The sequence below is a fragment of the Neolamprologus brichardi genome, chromosome 17 (genome assembly GCF_056152115.1).
Source record: "Neolamprologus brichardi isolate AB-2024 chromosome 17, ASM5615211v1, whole genome shotgun sequence".
Taxonomy (NCBI): Eukaryota; Metazoa; Chordata; class Actinopteri; order Cichliformes; family Cichlidae; genus Neolamprologus; species Neolamprologus brichardi.
Genome location: NC_142120.1, coordinates 17,466,883 through 17,480,949, shown reverse-complemented (window position 1 = coordinate 17,480,949; position 14,067 = coordinate 17,466,883). Strand labels below are relative to the sequence as shown.

The 14,067-nt window shown below is 41.9% G+C and overlaps 1 protein-coding gene across 1 annotated transcript; it reads right to left on the bottom strand.

Moving 5' to 3' along the window:
* Positions 1-331: 331 nt before the first annotated feature.
* On the bottom strand, positions 332-11,914 carry usp44 (ubiquitin specific peptidase 44). Its single transcript, XM_006780895.3, has 6 exons — positions 11,823-11,914; positions 6,710-8,422; positions 5,211-5,409; positions 3,735-3,843; positions 3,282-3,541; positions 332-2,432 (listed from the first exon to the last, which is right to left on the bottom strand). The coding sequence occupies exons 2-6, from the start codon at positions 8,267-8,269 to the stop codon at positions 2,308-2,310; spliced, it is 2,253 nt and encodes a 750-aa protein (XP_006780958.1). The 5' UTR covers positions 8,270-8,422; positions 11,823-11,914; the 3' UTR covers positions 332-2,307.
* Between the last annotated feature and the right edge of the window lie 2,153 nt (positions 11,915-14,067).

Sequence of the window (14,067 nt, the reverse complement as noted above, 5' to 3'; positions counted from 1 at the left end):
GCTGCTTTTGTCTTATTTAAAAAGTAATTTTTCTAAATTTGTAACTTAATCAAAATAAATGCCGGAAGGTGGATTTTATATTGGTCAGGGTATAATCACTTTAGTGTGCTTGTTTTTGCTGCTAATCTTCCTAAGCTAACTAGCTGCTAATGTTAGATATATATTCAGACAATTAATAGATCTTATCTTAGCTATTCATGTACATGACAAACCTCTCTCTAATATGTATGAAACATTTCATACACAGGATTTTTTTCAATAAGGGGAGTTTTCATGCATTGTAGATTGAAGGTAAATAACGAAGCACAGATGGCCATCTTTTGTAGAAAAATGAAAAAATATTCTCATTTATTGAGGTAATTTTTTTTTCTAGAAAAAACAAAAAAATTGAGGTAATAATTTGCATAGTATAACTTCCATCAATTTACACACGGCGCATCCATGGAGCAGTAACCAAAATGCCAACAAATAACAGAACTGCGGACAGTGGAAAAAAAACAAACAAAAAAACACACAAAGTGTGCTTCGACTCCCCTCTGCTCAGAGGGAAGATAATTGAACAGTGAAATCTGTTAACTGCTGGTGGTTTTCAACAATCGGAACAAAGTGGTTGTATAAAACGTTTAAAACAGTCGATGGCCTCCTTTGTAAAATCTCTGAGAAGAATTGTATAAAAAGTACATTCATAATCTAAATGCTGGTCTGTGTGGGACTCCCACTTTGCTGAATTGATATGAACTATAAAAATAGATTATTTTGTTAAAGGGCACTTTTCAAGTACAGCAGTTATCTGCCTAGTCAGGGATGGTTTACGGTTATGCAGTTACATTCTTAGGCAGACAGGGGGCAGCACTGAGCCAAATAAAAAAATATTAAACCAAAAACCACATTAAATAAGAAAATATAGATTTACAACTTAGCATGGTGAAAATAAAGCTGGGATTTTAGGAATAAAGTCAAAACCTTGAAATACACTCTCCAGTCTGCAGAGTAGTGACAGTTAAAAATTCATTAACAGCAACATCAGCCCGAGCTCTCGAGTAGAACACAGCTGTAGGCCTCATTCAATTTTACTTGTATTTTTTTCCCCTGAAAAGATAGTCCTCACCTTTAATATCACAAAACTTGTGTACTAAAAGAGAAATGCTTTCTTTTGTAGTCTCAGTAATACTGTTTTAACTTTATTCTCATAATTTGGACTAATTTCCTCAAAATTTTGACTTCCTTTCAAAAGAATACAGACTTTATTCTCAGATTGGTATTTAATTTTTTTTAAGTTACTTTAATCGTATTCTGACATTCTCAAATCCAACTTTATTCTTGCAACTATTCCAATATTTTTCAAAATTTAGACTTTATTCTCAAATGTTTTTGTATTGCAAAATTATTCTCAAAATTCTAACTATAGAATAATATTTCAACATTACTCCAAATTATTTTCTAAATCTAACCTTCTTCTTAATGTGGCCCTGTCACACTCATTCGTAGCTGTCATTAAAAGCAGGAATAAAAACAGAAAAACTCCATAAAATACTGAACCGTTTAGGAGAAGCAGGGTTTTCCAAATACTTCCCGCAAATACTTTGGCTTGAGGTCTGCCTCAGAGTGAAAAACATTGCTCGTGTACAGATTTTTAAACCACCAACACTAAAAACCTGTACTATACACATTAGTGCATTTTTGGCAAGGAATTGGGATGAACGCCTGTGAAAATGTTTACCTGTCTCAGACACACGGAGGCCATTTCTAATGAGTGAATGACAGTTTATAACCCTACATCCAGTTCTGTGTTGACTATCTAAAGTGACTGAGAAACATTTCAGCTGATTTATAAAACAAAACAAACAAACAAAACCCCCAAAACACAGCATTTACAAACAACAAGCCTCGCACACAGGTAAGCAGACATACCTGTAGAGTATGCAGTCATGCCTGACCAAAGTCTACTGGCTGCTTGACACAGACACCTTGGCTGACGCTCTCTTCTTTATAAAATACAACTGTACATGAATCACAAACATCATAATCTTTAAAAAAAAAAAAAAAACCTACATATAAACACAATATACAACAAGTTCACAAAGCAGAACCCAACTTTACAAACGAGTCCTTTCTCTCTCACCTCCTTTTTGTTTTGTTTTGTTTTTTTAATAGAAAAATAGACTAAAAAGACCCAACCTCCCAGATACAAAATGCCCAAAGAAAGAGGGAAGAGAAAGACCGATAGGTGGGGCTGTGCTGATGTCACCTCGCTGAGTAGTCGGGCTGCTGGGGAGGTGGCAACGGGGTTCACAGAGGGGTGTAGTCCTATAGCGGCCGGTCTCTGTCCTGAGATACTCGCTGCGTGTAGAAGAGGATGTAGGCCTGAGCGCGGCAGACCTCATCCACCGAGCACACGTTCAGCTTAGAGTCATTACAGTGAACCCAGAAGCCTGGAGGAAGAGGAGGGACGAGTTACCCAGATGAGCAGATGTGTTTGGAACAACACGTTTGTTTACTGGGGTTGGTTTTTGAGATCCCGCTCCCACAGAGCCACATACTTGGACACTGGCTAAACAACTGGAAAAGCACTCAAATTCTACTTTTAACCCCATGGAGCACATATTTGTTTTTTACTCTGTAGAACTGGTATCAAAATCACATCCTGAATACTCAAGATGACAAGATGTTGGGAAAATTAAGATCAACACAACCTGGTAATATCTTAAAAACTTAAAATCTAATTTTAAGTTTAATAAAATAAAATACCTCAAGCTTAATTAAGCAAAAAGCCTTGTGCCAGTTACTGAAAACAAAGATTAACTTAGCCTAACCATAATCTCAGGTTACACAGAAGTTCATGTATATAAATATCAGCAGGAAAGAAACTAAACTACATTTAACCTTGTTCACATGCAGCAGTGAGTGAATCAGGTGGTAAAATTGGAACGTTTATCCTGAAAGCTTCCTCGTGTCCTATTAATAACCTGCAAATACAGCTGAGAGGGCCGAGAAGGGAACGTTATCATTTCTGCAGGAATATGAGGCGTTAGTTTGATTCTTTCGGCGACGATGACGCCGCGTTTCGTTCTGACAAGATAAATTCATCCTGAGCATGGATCTCATGAGAATCCTTTCAGTGGCATTTCACTGTGGCAGAGGAACCTCTGGACTTTAATGTGGACATTTTGAGAGGATGAAGGGAACAGTTCCCACAGCATTAATCCCCCTGTGACCGGGGCTTTCACTGCTGTGTACACTTCTTAAACCCAAACACAGAAAGAAGTAAAGAAATGACTTACCTCCTTCTGTGTTGTAGCAGTAGGCAGTGTAGTGGCCGGAGCCAAAGCCCTTCCCATGATGCATCACCACGGCCGAGAGCTCGTAAAGGAAGTGCTTCGAGCGGGGCGAGCCGGTGGCGCTGGGGCTGCTGGGACTGCTGGGACTGGAGTAGGGCATGGCTTTGGGTGAGGGCTCTCGGCAGCAGTAGGGCTCCATGTTGAGGAGCTGATCGAAGCTGACGTGGACTCCAATCTTTTCCCGGTGGTTCCTCCCAGACCACCTGAGGACCAATCAGAAGGCAGAGAAAAAGCTGAGGGGTGATCTTCTAAGAACAGCTGAAGGTTATTAGTGTTCTTACTAGAGTCTCGTCTCTAGAAGTCACATCCATGTATAATAAAGTGAAAATTTGAGTTCACACTTAAGACACGGTTATATTAATCCAATCAACTCCACAGGCGTTAACGTCTCCTCACCTGAAGCGTTTGAGGTGCAGCCTTAGGACCTGAGGCAGTTTATGGACCATCAGCTGCTTCTGTGCTTCGGTCAGGATGACTGGCTTTGACGAGGCCCGTCTTCTGGCAGCTGCACACACGTGGAGAGAGGAAAGAGCTGAGACACAGCACAAAGATCACTTTTTGTGAGCGTCGACGCAGCTTTAAAGCGGTCACGTGACCCCGTGATTATGTAAACTGCTGCAGAGCAATAAAGGCACCATTTTACATGAACATTTTAGAGTAGATCTGAGAAGCAGTGCAGATATTTGTGTTAGTTTAGTCCTGAAGGAACCACACTTCTAAATGCTTTCATTTAGAAGTGTGAAAACATGTCCTTGATTTCCTGGATACCGTTGTTGGGTATGTTTATTTTTTATTAGCTGCTGCCTACAAACCGGAATGTCCCCACCATGTCCAGTTTTGTTTTCACGACAGGCACTTACAGGCTTTCAACATTTGAGTCAGTCAAGACTGTGGCCAATCATTTTACCCATCTTACCCTCACTGTGATAGTAGGGAATTGGAAGTTTGCTTGGATTTCAGTCAAGCGGTGTGAGTGCTGCACAGCAACGAAAAGCACGGCATCAACGTAATGAAACGCTGGTAACATGTTTTATAGTCACCAAAATGCTTCCATTTGTTGTTTCAGTGTCACAGATGTGACTAAAAGGTGCAATTTGGTTGCTATCGGTGGTTGTTGGACTTTTTTAATTTTAGAAGGGAGCATATCACATGGGAGGAAAAAGGAAGTGGGAACAATAAAAAAAAATTTGAAAAATAATACTTTTACAGCACAATAAACACACACTGTGTTAACAGGGACCACTTTCAGTAGTTTTAAATGTTCAGGCTCTCATAGAAATTAAGGTTGTGACCCAAGTTTTTGCTTTACATCTGGTCCATAGATTATTATTAGGCACCTGGGCATGGAGTGCCTTTCTTCTACTTATCCAGCCACCGATCTGTCCTTTTAGCCTTGTTTTTTTTTTTTTTTTTGGTTTAAACATAGAACAGTCAAAGCTCGCTTTGAATCATGCCACTTCAGGTATCAGTCCCAAAAACATCACTCTGGGGTTTGTTATCTCCAAGGACCCAAGTATTTCAGAACTCTATCCCACAATAGTCATTAGACATTTTAATTACTACATTTAATTCTGGTGAATTTCTCTCTCTTTAGGCTGATCAAATGTCCAAAAACATCTTCCCTCTGTGAGTTTGGACACAGCTGTTTTTCATCCGTCTCGTCTGTCTCTCCACGTCTAAACTTGTGAGTCCGAGAGGGATCATTCGTTCATTAGTTCTACCATAAAGCCCGTTTTAGTTACTGAGTGATACTTTTACAGACTTAGTTATCGTTTAGTTTGTATCCCCTCTTCTTTTCAGCATGTTTTATAGGTGAAAATTGTAAATATCTTGAGATTAAAGTAAAAAAACTGTGCGGCTCGTCTCACTCACAGTTACACTGGTCACAGGCGTAGATGTTTCCCTCCAGAGCTTCGGTCTCTGTAAACTTGGCCAGCATTTCCGTCAAATGGCACGAAGCCTGAGCGGCCGACTCCCGGCTATTACTGTGATATCGCTCCGGGAACTCCAGCGACAGATCCCAGAAAGGCTCCACAGTGTTGGAGCGATGGTTGCAGGCCAGGCACGTCACCTGCATGGAAAGGCGAAAAAGAGTAAGAAATAAGCAAACAACAGAGGAGAGGTCAGAAGGAATATCTCTATTTCCACATGTGACTGGGAATACATAGAAATTAAATACAAATGTGGGGCTTTTCACAACATCCACTGACCCACTTTGAGTAGAGCGAGTACTTCCTTTGTGAGTGGAGGGGTGGAAGCCAGTCTGAGTTTGTTATATGGCCAAGACATTTGATTGCAAAGACAGAGTGATCTATTCAGCAGCAGCAGCAGCAGCAGGTGTCACTGTGTGTGCTCAGCCTCTACAAGCAGAGACTAATCTCTTGTCCTCAAACCAACTCTCTCCATTTCCTACATCCTCATCCACCTTTAAGGGGTCTAGCTGTTTAGCATCATGTCGACAAGTCAGAATATTTTCCTATATTCCTTCCCTCCCTTTTATTGAAGGTGAGGCAACGAAAAGTTATAAGACACAGATTTAGGACCACCTGGTATAAGCAATAATTAATTAATTACCATTAATTAACTAACTTGATAACTTACATAGGTAGATGGATATCAGCTTAACAGATAAAATTTAAATAGTGTGCTTGGCTCTTCCTTTTATAGCAGTTTTTTAATGTTACCAGAATCCGCAGAAATATAGTAGTTAACAGTTGAAGCTTTTGTCTGTAAAATTAATAAATAACTCAAGAAGAATTCCCGGTGCATTGGCCAGGTGGGGGCGCTGTACTATACTGGTGTGTAAACAGTTGATCATTTTTACCTAAATAATTCTAAGTGAGAATTAGTTTAGACATGAATTGAAATCAGACCTATTAAAATAAATCCAAATTATAAAAATAAATACTCCCTGCTTACAGTTTAACCACCTCTCTTTAGTTTGAACTGTTTATTCTGATTATTAGGAATACAGGATGAATCAAAGCCAGTGATGACTGATGAATTCAAATCAATGCAAACTCAGTATGAGACCAATCGGAGATTTTCATGCCTTTATATGCTCCTCTGAAAGTCACAGCCTCTGATTAGCACAATAATAGACTTAACGATATGTGGACAAACTGTGCTAACATGTTCAGCCAACCCCAAACACTAATTTTAAACCAGGAAAGACTGTCTTAATAAATAAAAATGTCTATTTAGTAACATTAATTTATACTTTTTGAAAAACTACTAAATAGTCAGTGATTTTCCTTTTGTCCTGGCTGAAACATCTTTAGTGGAACTATAGACCAGCACATGTGCACACATCATGAAGCTTGTCATCTAAGCCGGTTGTTTTGGTGAAGTGTGTGTGTGTGTGTGTGTACCTGGCTGAGGAGCTGGCCGTGAAAGATGGTGTTGACCACGCTGAGCACCTGCTTGATGAGCCGCTTCTGCGTCTGTGGGACCCCAGCACTGGTTGTGTGCTTGCCCGTGCTCTCCAGCTCATGCTGCACTTTATCCAGCAGCTCGCACAAGAACTCCTGAGCGTCCTGCTGAGCGTAACCCCTGAACGCCGGGATCAGCTGCCACACTGAGTGCAGCATGGCAAAAGGCGATACCAGCGCCCACTTGCCAGACCACATGACCTGGAACAAGGTGTGCAACTCATGGCACAGTGAGATGTGCTTCGAGCTGGGCTCTTTGGGTTGTATCAACTCCATGCTGCGGCCTCGTGACGCCCCGCCGCTCAGCCCCACCCCAGAGCCCGAGCTGGTCTGGAGTCCCTTCCTTTGGATCAGGGGGGGCTGCGATGAGGCCTTCCCCACCAGTTGGCCATGGACGGCAGATGCCAGTAACTCCAGCGCCTGTGTTAAATCCAGACGCAGGAAGCACTCCCTGAAAACATGCAGGTGACTCAGCACTTGCAGGATGGAGTTCATATAACAAGTGTTTCCCAAATTTCTTAATCCCGTCACTCCAGGAGTGACGGTAGGACGCCGCTTGAAGGGCGAGCCGTCCTGTTTGGTGCCTTGCTTGCGGCAGACAGGGGTTTGGGCAGTATGCAGGGTTGCTGAAGCGGCTTTGGGCTTAGATTTGGTAGTTGAAGAACGGCTGCGGGCTTTGGGGGTTGCTTGGACCTTTTTTTTTTGTCCAGCTTTCTTGGGGGTTACAGTGGCGGGGCTTCGGGTCCGTTGCCTGTGTTTCAGGGATGGGGGCACTGGAGTTTTCGTCTTGTTGCGTGCCCTGCGAGAAGTCAGCATTGTGGTCGTCAGATCCCCAACTCTCTGGCTTTTCTGACGCAGGCGACGACTCTTCCTGAGAGGAGCGTTCTCCAGCTCCTCCTGTAGCTGCCTCTTGAGAGCTCGCCTCCTCTCCCTGGCCTCCCTTCTTTGCTCCTCCTCCTCCTCCCTCCTCCTCTCTTCCTCCGCTCTCCTTTTTCCACATTCAGTCAGGCCAAACCAAAGGCGAAAGATGCGTCCCATAAGTGCTCTGCGGCGGTGCCAAAGAGCGGTAAACATTCGGTCCTCGTCCCTCAACTGCAACTCACGAACACCAGATGGCATGAGGGCATCCACGCTCGCGCTAGCGGAGCGCAGGGTGCGCCCGCTGCGGGTGGTGACCTCATAACGCTGGCTCTGGATGGCGCTGAGTGTACTGCGAAGCAACTTGAGGTCTCCGGTGGCGTTATCATTCAGAACATAGTCGTCACACAAATAACAAAAAACGTAAAGTTCGTTAACCTCCATCGCCAGTGGGTGACCCTGCTGCTGGAAGTGCTGCAGAGCATGCTCCTCGATGTAGCGGCCGCACGCCACATGGGCACAGCCGAGGCAGCCCCATATGGACTCGGTGGTGTTGCAGTCAACACAGTGCCACTTCTGGGGGTTAAGAATGGAGTGGTCTGGGGCCAGCCGCAGCCGCCCCACATGCTTACACCTGTCCATTACACAAGCCTGCCCGCCAAGTTGGCTGTGTCAGTCAAACTGACCCTTTGGCGTGCAAGTCTTTGTTTTTCAGCGCTTCACGCCGGCTTCATATCACCATGGTAACCATGGCGAACTGAGAAAGGAGACCCTCCCAGGGCATGGTGGTGTTGTCTAGAGAGGGAAGAGAAAAGGTTAGGTGAGAATTTTAATAAGTTTACCTGTGTACAGGCCACAGGTGTTCATGTTAGAGCATTATTGTTTAACACCATTATTCCTTTATTTAAAAACACATCCTTTTAGACGGGATTTTTAAACATAATACAGATAAAAAAGAGGCTAACAACAAACAATATACTGTTCATTCTTTTTTGATAAAACTGAACGCTTAACCAGACTGCAGTTTAAAACAAAAAACAACAACTTATGATGACTGATGACTCTGGAGTTTAATAACTTCTATGGTTTAATTGCAGTCCCATTTTAGGTTTGTTGACTAGTTGAGCTTTCCCCTTCAACCTGACAGCAACAGCAGGATTACATCGCTCACTATTGGGGGAAAAAAACAAACTGCTCCAACTGCTTCATGCCTGGACCTTTCATTCCCGTGCACAATTTATGCATCAGAACATCAACATTTTTGTCCCTTTTCACCCAATATCACTATTGTTGTGATAGGATGTATGGTTTTGACACAAAACCACAGACTGGAGTGCGCCCACCACAATGCCTCAAATCAAAGGACTTAGATAACTTAAAAGGGTCTAATTCCTTCTCAAACCATAGATTCTTATCTTGGTGATATAAGTGTTCAGAAAATGAAGCAACAAAAAATAACCGTTTCCAAATGTCTCCTCTGCAAGTCTTCTATTTGTAAATACTTTTTGACAAATCAATAACCAAGCAGAACAATCAGCTGGTTGCAGATGAACACTAATTCCAACATCTTGCACAGCAACTGACAACAGTAGTTCTTCTTTAGCTCTGTACAGCATAGGGACACAGGAACAAGCTGTCTACCTGGTCCCAACTACCAACTGCAGCTGCAGTCCAAAATGGGGGAGTTGAACTATCAACTCCAGCTGCAATGAAGTTGAAACCTGTTGCTCAGCCAAGAGAAGGGAGACACTGCAGATAGCTAGTTAGCAGCAGCTGGGCTTTAAGAAAATTTTAACCTGAAAGATGTTAAAATTAGTTTCAGATTGGCACCAACTGTTCACAAGACATCCTGGTTCTGCCAGAGGTTTCCTCCTGTTGACTGTTGTGGTTTGTGGTTTTCTCCCATAAACTGAAGGGTCTCCATCTTAAATGATAAAGCGCCTTGAGGTGACTGTAGCATAAAGAAACTTGAATTGAAATTGAATTGTTTATATAGCTGAGCAACCAGTATGCGTGGGAAGCTCTAGGTTCAGCTAAAAACATACCAATCACTCTTCACAGAACCTCTTCTGGCTTCTTTTCAAATCCCACAGAGCTGCTAAGAATTTGGGGATCCTTGAGTGGGCTTACCCCCCCGGTGTCAAGGGAACAAGATCATTGCAAGTGGGGGTCTGAGCTTGCAAAGTGGTGCCCTATGGGCACACTGTATGGGTACAGGGCAGTGTACTATAGAGCAAGTTCAACATGCCCAGGGAATGATTCTGTTATCAGTTTCCACTGTTTTCAGGGCTGGCAGCTGTGGCTCAGAAGATAAAATGGCCACTTACTAATCAGAACATCAATGTATCAATTCCCAGCTACTCTAGTCTATATGTAGACATCTATATGCAACAACAAGACACTAAACCCTGAATTGTTCAAGTACTTGAGTTTAAGAGACAGTTTTAGTTTTTATTCTCTCAGCTGCAGCCTTAGTGGTGTTCAACAGTCTGAGAGTAAATACAAAGACAGAATACAAACATAGGCGTAGTTGACATCCAAATTAGATATAAGGTCAACAAGTACAAATGGATGTCCTGTTTTAGCAACATATATTAATGCTTATAGAAAAATAACATTTTTGTAATTTATTTATCTGCAATCAACTGGGAAAAAAAATATTACAAGAATCTGATCTAATCTGCTATCCACACACACACACCTCATTCATATGTAAGGAGATGCATCAAACAGCAACTCAGGATTAGCATTTTGCAGCCAGGGATCAAACCTGCTAATTAGGAGATGACCTGCTCTAACTCCTGAGCCACAGCCACCCAGTCTGTTGGCAGAAGGAATAGTTACGTTTGCAGCATAAGTTAGCATGGAAATATATCCAGGTAGGAAAGTGAACTGCCTCGGTCATTTTTAAAACCCAGGGTTAAGCCTAAAGTTATCAGGATAAGCTTAAATTCCACTTCCATAGTACAGGCCTTAAGACTACTTCTGCAAGGGTTGTTTCCATGCTAAAAATGTCTGCAGAGGACAGGATAGCGGAGAAATCGGTTCTAACTCGGTTAATGTCAAAGAAGCCTTCGTTGTTGCCTTCGTTGTTACCTTCTTTGATGTTATAGTTTAGTTAGTCATAAACCACCAATTTAACAAAGCAAAACAAGCATGGCTCAACGCACTCAGTCCCCCTGTTTACCAGTGCAGGAGGGGGCGTGTGTGTTCAATACGTGTTCATCAGATTGCTGCCATGGATGATATAAATACAGCTGCCGGGGCACATATCCTGTCTGGTCTCCAGACATGTTGAAATGCTTTCGCGCCGAGCCTTTGACTGGCATCGGGACGAGCCACAAACATCCAGAATAACGTGGCACTTCGCTGTCAGAGCCAGAAGCTGGTTAAGCATAATCCACATTAAAGTAATCACCGCGGAGATTTAGCAGCAACGCTCCTGGCTCAGCATTAAGAAATCAGTGGCTTCTAATTGAGCAAATAAACCGATGACTACAGGGGGGTTGTCCCAGAGTTTCTAATGTCACTGAAGTTTTACCAGCAAGTTAGCGCGCTTTGCTTTGCTTGGTTTGTCCTTGTGGCTGTGCGTGGTCTTACCGACACACAGCCTCACACTAACTCTGAGTAAAACAGCCATAACACAACACAACCAGCCAGAGTGACATTTCAATAAACTGCACGAGCGCAGCACGCGTTAGTGTTCAGCCCGAGGAGCCCAACTTCACAGAGGGTTTCTCCCAAAAAGCTAAAGTTAGCCAGCTATCACTAGCATGTAATTGATAGCTGTAAGAAGTTGCGATTACAAAATACTGAATTGTGTAAAACTAACTCGAAAGCGCTTTCAAAGTCTCACAAATAAACGTCCCAAATGAATGAAAATAAAATTACAACACACGCGAACACATTTTGTTTGAACTAAGAGTCTAATTTTATTGTATTTATTCAAGATTAGTGAGCCCTAGCTGCCCTTGCCGCTAACGTTAGCCTAGCATGCTAGGTAGTATTAGCTTGACAAGCTAGCGGCGACAATCCTGAAACAAGTTCACGCGTTCAGCCGGAGATCGGCTCGCCGGCATCGGACTGGGCTTCATAACCGACCTGCCAACTGTGCCTCGGCCAGAATTCACACATCGTCGGGCGCACGGTCACAAACATGTTCAGAATTAGTTGCTACTGAAAGGAAACAGCATACCAAGCCTCTCCTTCACCGCAGTAACTCCTCTGTTTCTGAAATGATCGCCATCTTGTCAGTCACTGTCGCGTGGTGTTGGCTCGAGCGCGTCCGCGAGACGTGACGTTGTTGTTGTTGTTATTGTTATTGTTCTTCATGATGATGATGATGTACGTATATTAAAAGTGAAGCTTTATTGTTGTGAAACTGTGAGGTAAGTTTTTAGTATTTTAATACAAATGTGCATATTTAGTTGTTTTAGTTTGATTTGATTCCTTTTTTCCATCAGGGATCATGCACCAAACATTCATCTAAAAAATGCCTTGTGTCAGATTTACAGTACTGTGCAAAAGTCTTGAGCTGCTCAGATCTTTGTATTTTGCCAAGCAGCCAGTAATTTTTAATTTGTTAAAGTGGTCTTGAGGAACAGTTCTCCATGCTCCCTGAAGGTATTTTCTTTGCAAATTGGCTGCTTTTCACTGATTTTCAGTCCATTTCTTGTGCTTGACCATTTTGTTTTTGAATAATTAGCCAAAAACCTATATCATCATGTTTTACAGGTGTTTTACAGCATACACTCATTGCCATACTTGTCTTTTGATCTCCTTTATATATGATGACAATTTGAACCATCCACAAATCCACCTGTTGCCACTGATTTTCAATCCAGTTTTCTGCAATTAGTCACCCCTTTCTCCCTGCTTCTCTCCCTTAAGAATGACTTCTTGACAACAATTTTTCCACTGAGACCATTTCTGTTAAGGCTTCAGTGAACAGTAGATGGGTCAACTGAATGGCACCATGTATCTCTCAAGTCCTGCACCAGGTCTTTGCTGGATTTTTATTTCCTGTTTCTTAAAGACATGACTTTCAGGCCTTGCAACCAAGGTGCTACAATTGCTCGGTGAAAGTCAAAACCTCACCCTGACTAAAGTGCTGTAGTAGCACCTTATAAGAGCACTGTACCTAAAGAAATACCTGAAATACTCAACAAACTGAAACAACATTGTAAAGAAAAGTGGGCCATAATCCCACCACAACAATATGAGAGACTGATAAAGTCTTGCAGAAAATGATTATTATTGCTGGTAAAGGTGGTTCTAATTCTTGTTGTTCAGTGTCAGACTGGAGGATAGGAGGCTGGAATAAAACTCATCCATCAAGTTGGGGTCTTTTTTACTTGCAGCAGGCATTCATAAACATCGACATACACCAAAAGCATCTGGCTTCCTTTTATACTCTGCCTGCCCGAGATGGGTACCTGGAATAACCCAAGTCTGGGGTAGCAAAACCAAATTAAAAAGTAAATATGACATAAACAAACACCCCAAAAAAGCACACAAACCCTCTCTGGCCATCAAACCTTTATTGTATTTTCAGCCTCTTGGCTGTGTCAGCATGGGAATAATCACTGTTATATGTGGGCAATGGTGATTGAGATCTGTAAATGTGAAAAATGTTACCAATCTAAAAGAGATGCTTCATAAATCAAAAGACTTTTCTTCCACAGGAAATTATCCCTATGACACCTACAACTGAAAGGTTATCAAATGGTGATTAAAAATCTATAAAGAACTGAGAAAGTATAACAGCAAAATGCAACACTGTTGTAAAAGGACAAGAGATGAACGCTAATCATGAATATGGTGATGTAGTGCACAGAGTGATGAAAAAACATTTTAATTTCAGTGTGTGATACAAAGGGGACGACTTTACATTAGAGCTCTGAAACTTTCAACTGTCGTTAAAATGTATTAATCAAAATTAATATTAATCAAAATTAATCAGACAGTTTTACTTTGATTGTTTTTATGTCTGACAAACACAAGTAATACATCATATGATATAATATGATTATGATATTGAGGGGAGGTTATTTTTTCTCTCTGCTCTCCACTATAGATTTCCTTCCTGGCATTGAGGAGGTTGGAGGAAGATAATTTAGAAAGGGAAGAATGTGGAACAAATGAGTTGGATGCATTCGCAGACATTCACTCAGTGAATTGATAACAAACGCAAATCCAGATAATGGATTGATAACCTGGAAAGGTTGAACGAGCTTCGTTGTGTACGGCCTTGGATTTCCTTCAGCGCTAACCAATCAGCAGATGTCGCTATTTCAAAAGGAAAATCCCGTGGTCAGGTTTTGAAGTGTAGACCATTTGTGTTGATGTATAATTTTACTAACTAAAATAAGTCACATACACTTTATCCTCGTTAGCTGCTACACCTCCACCAACAAAATAAACAATGATTTTCTTTTTCA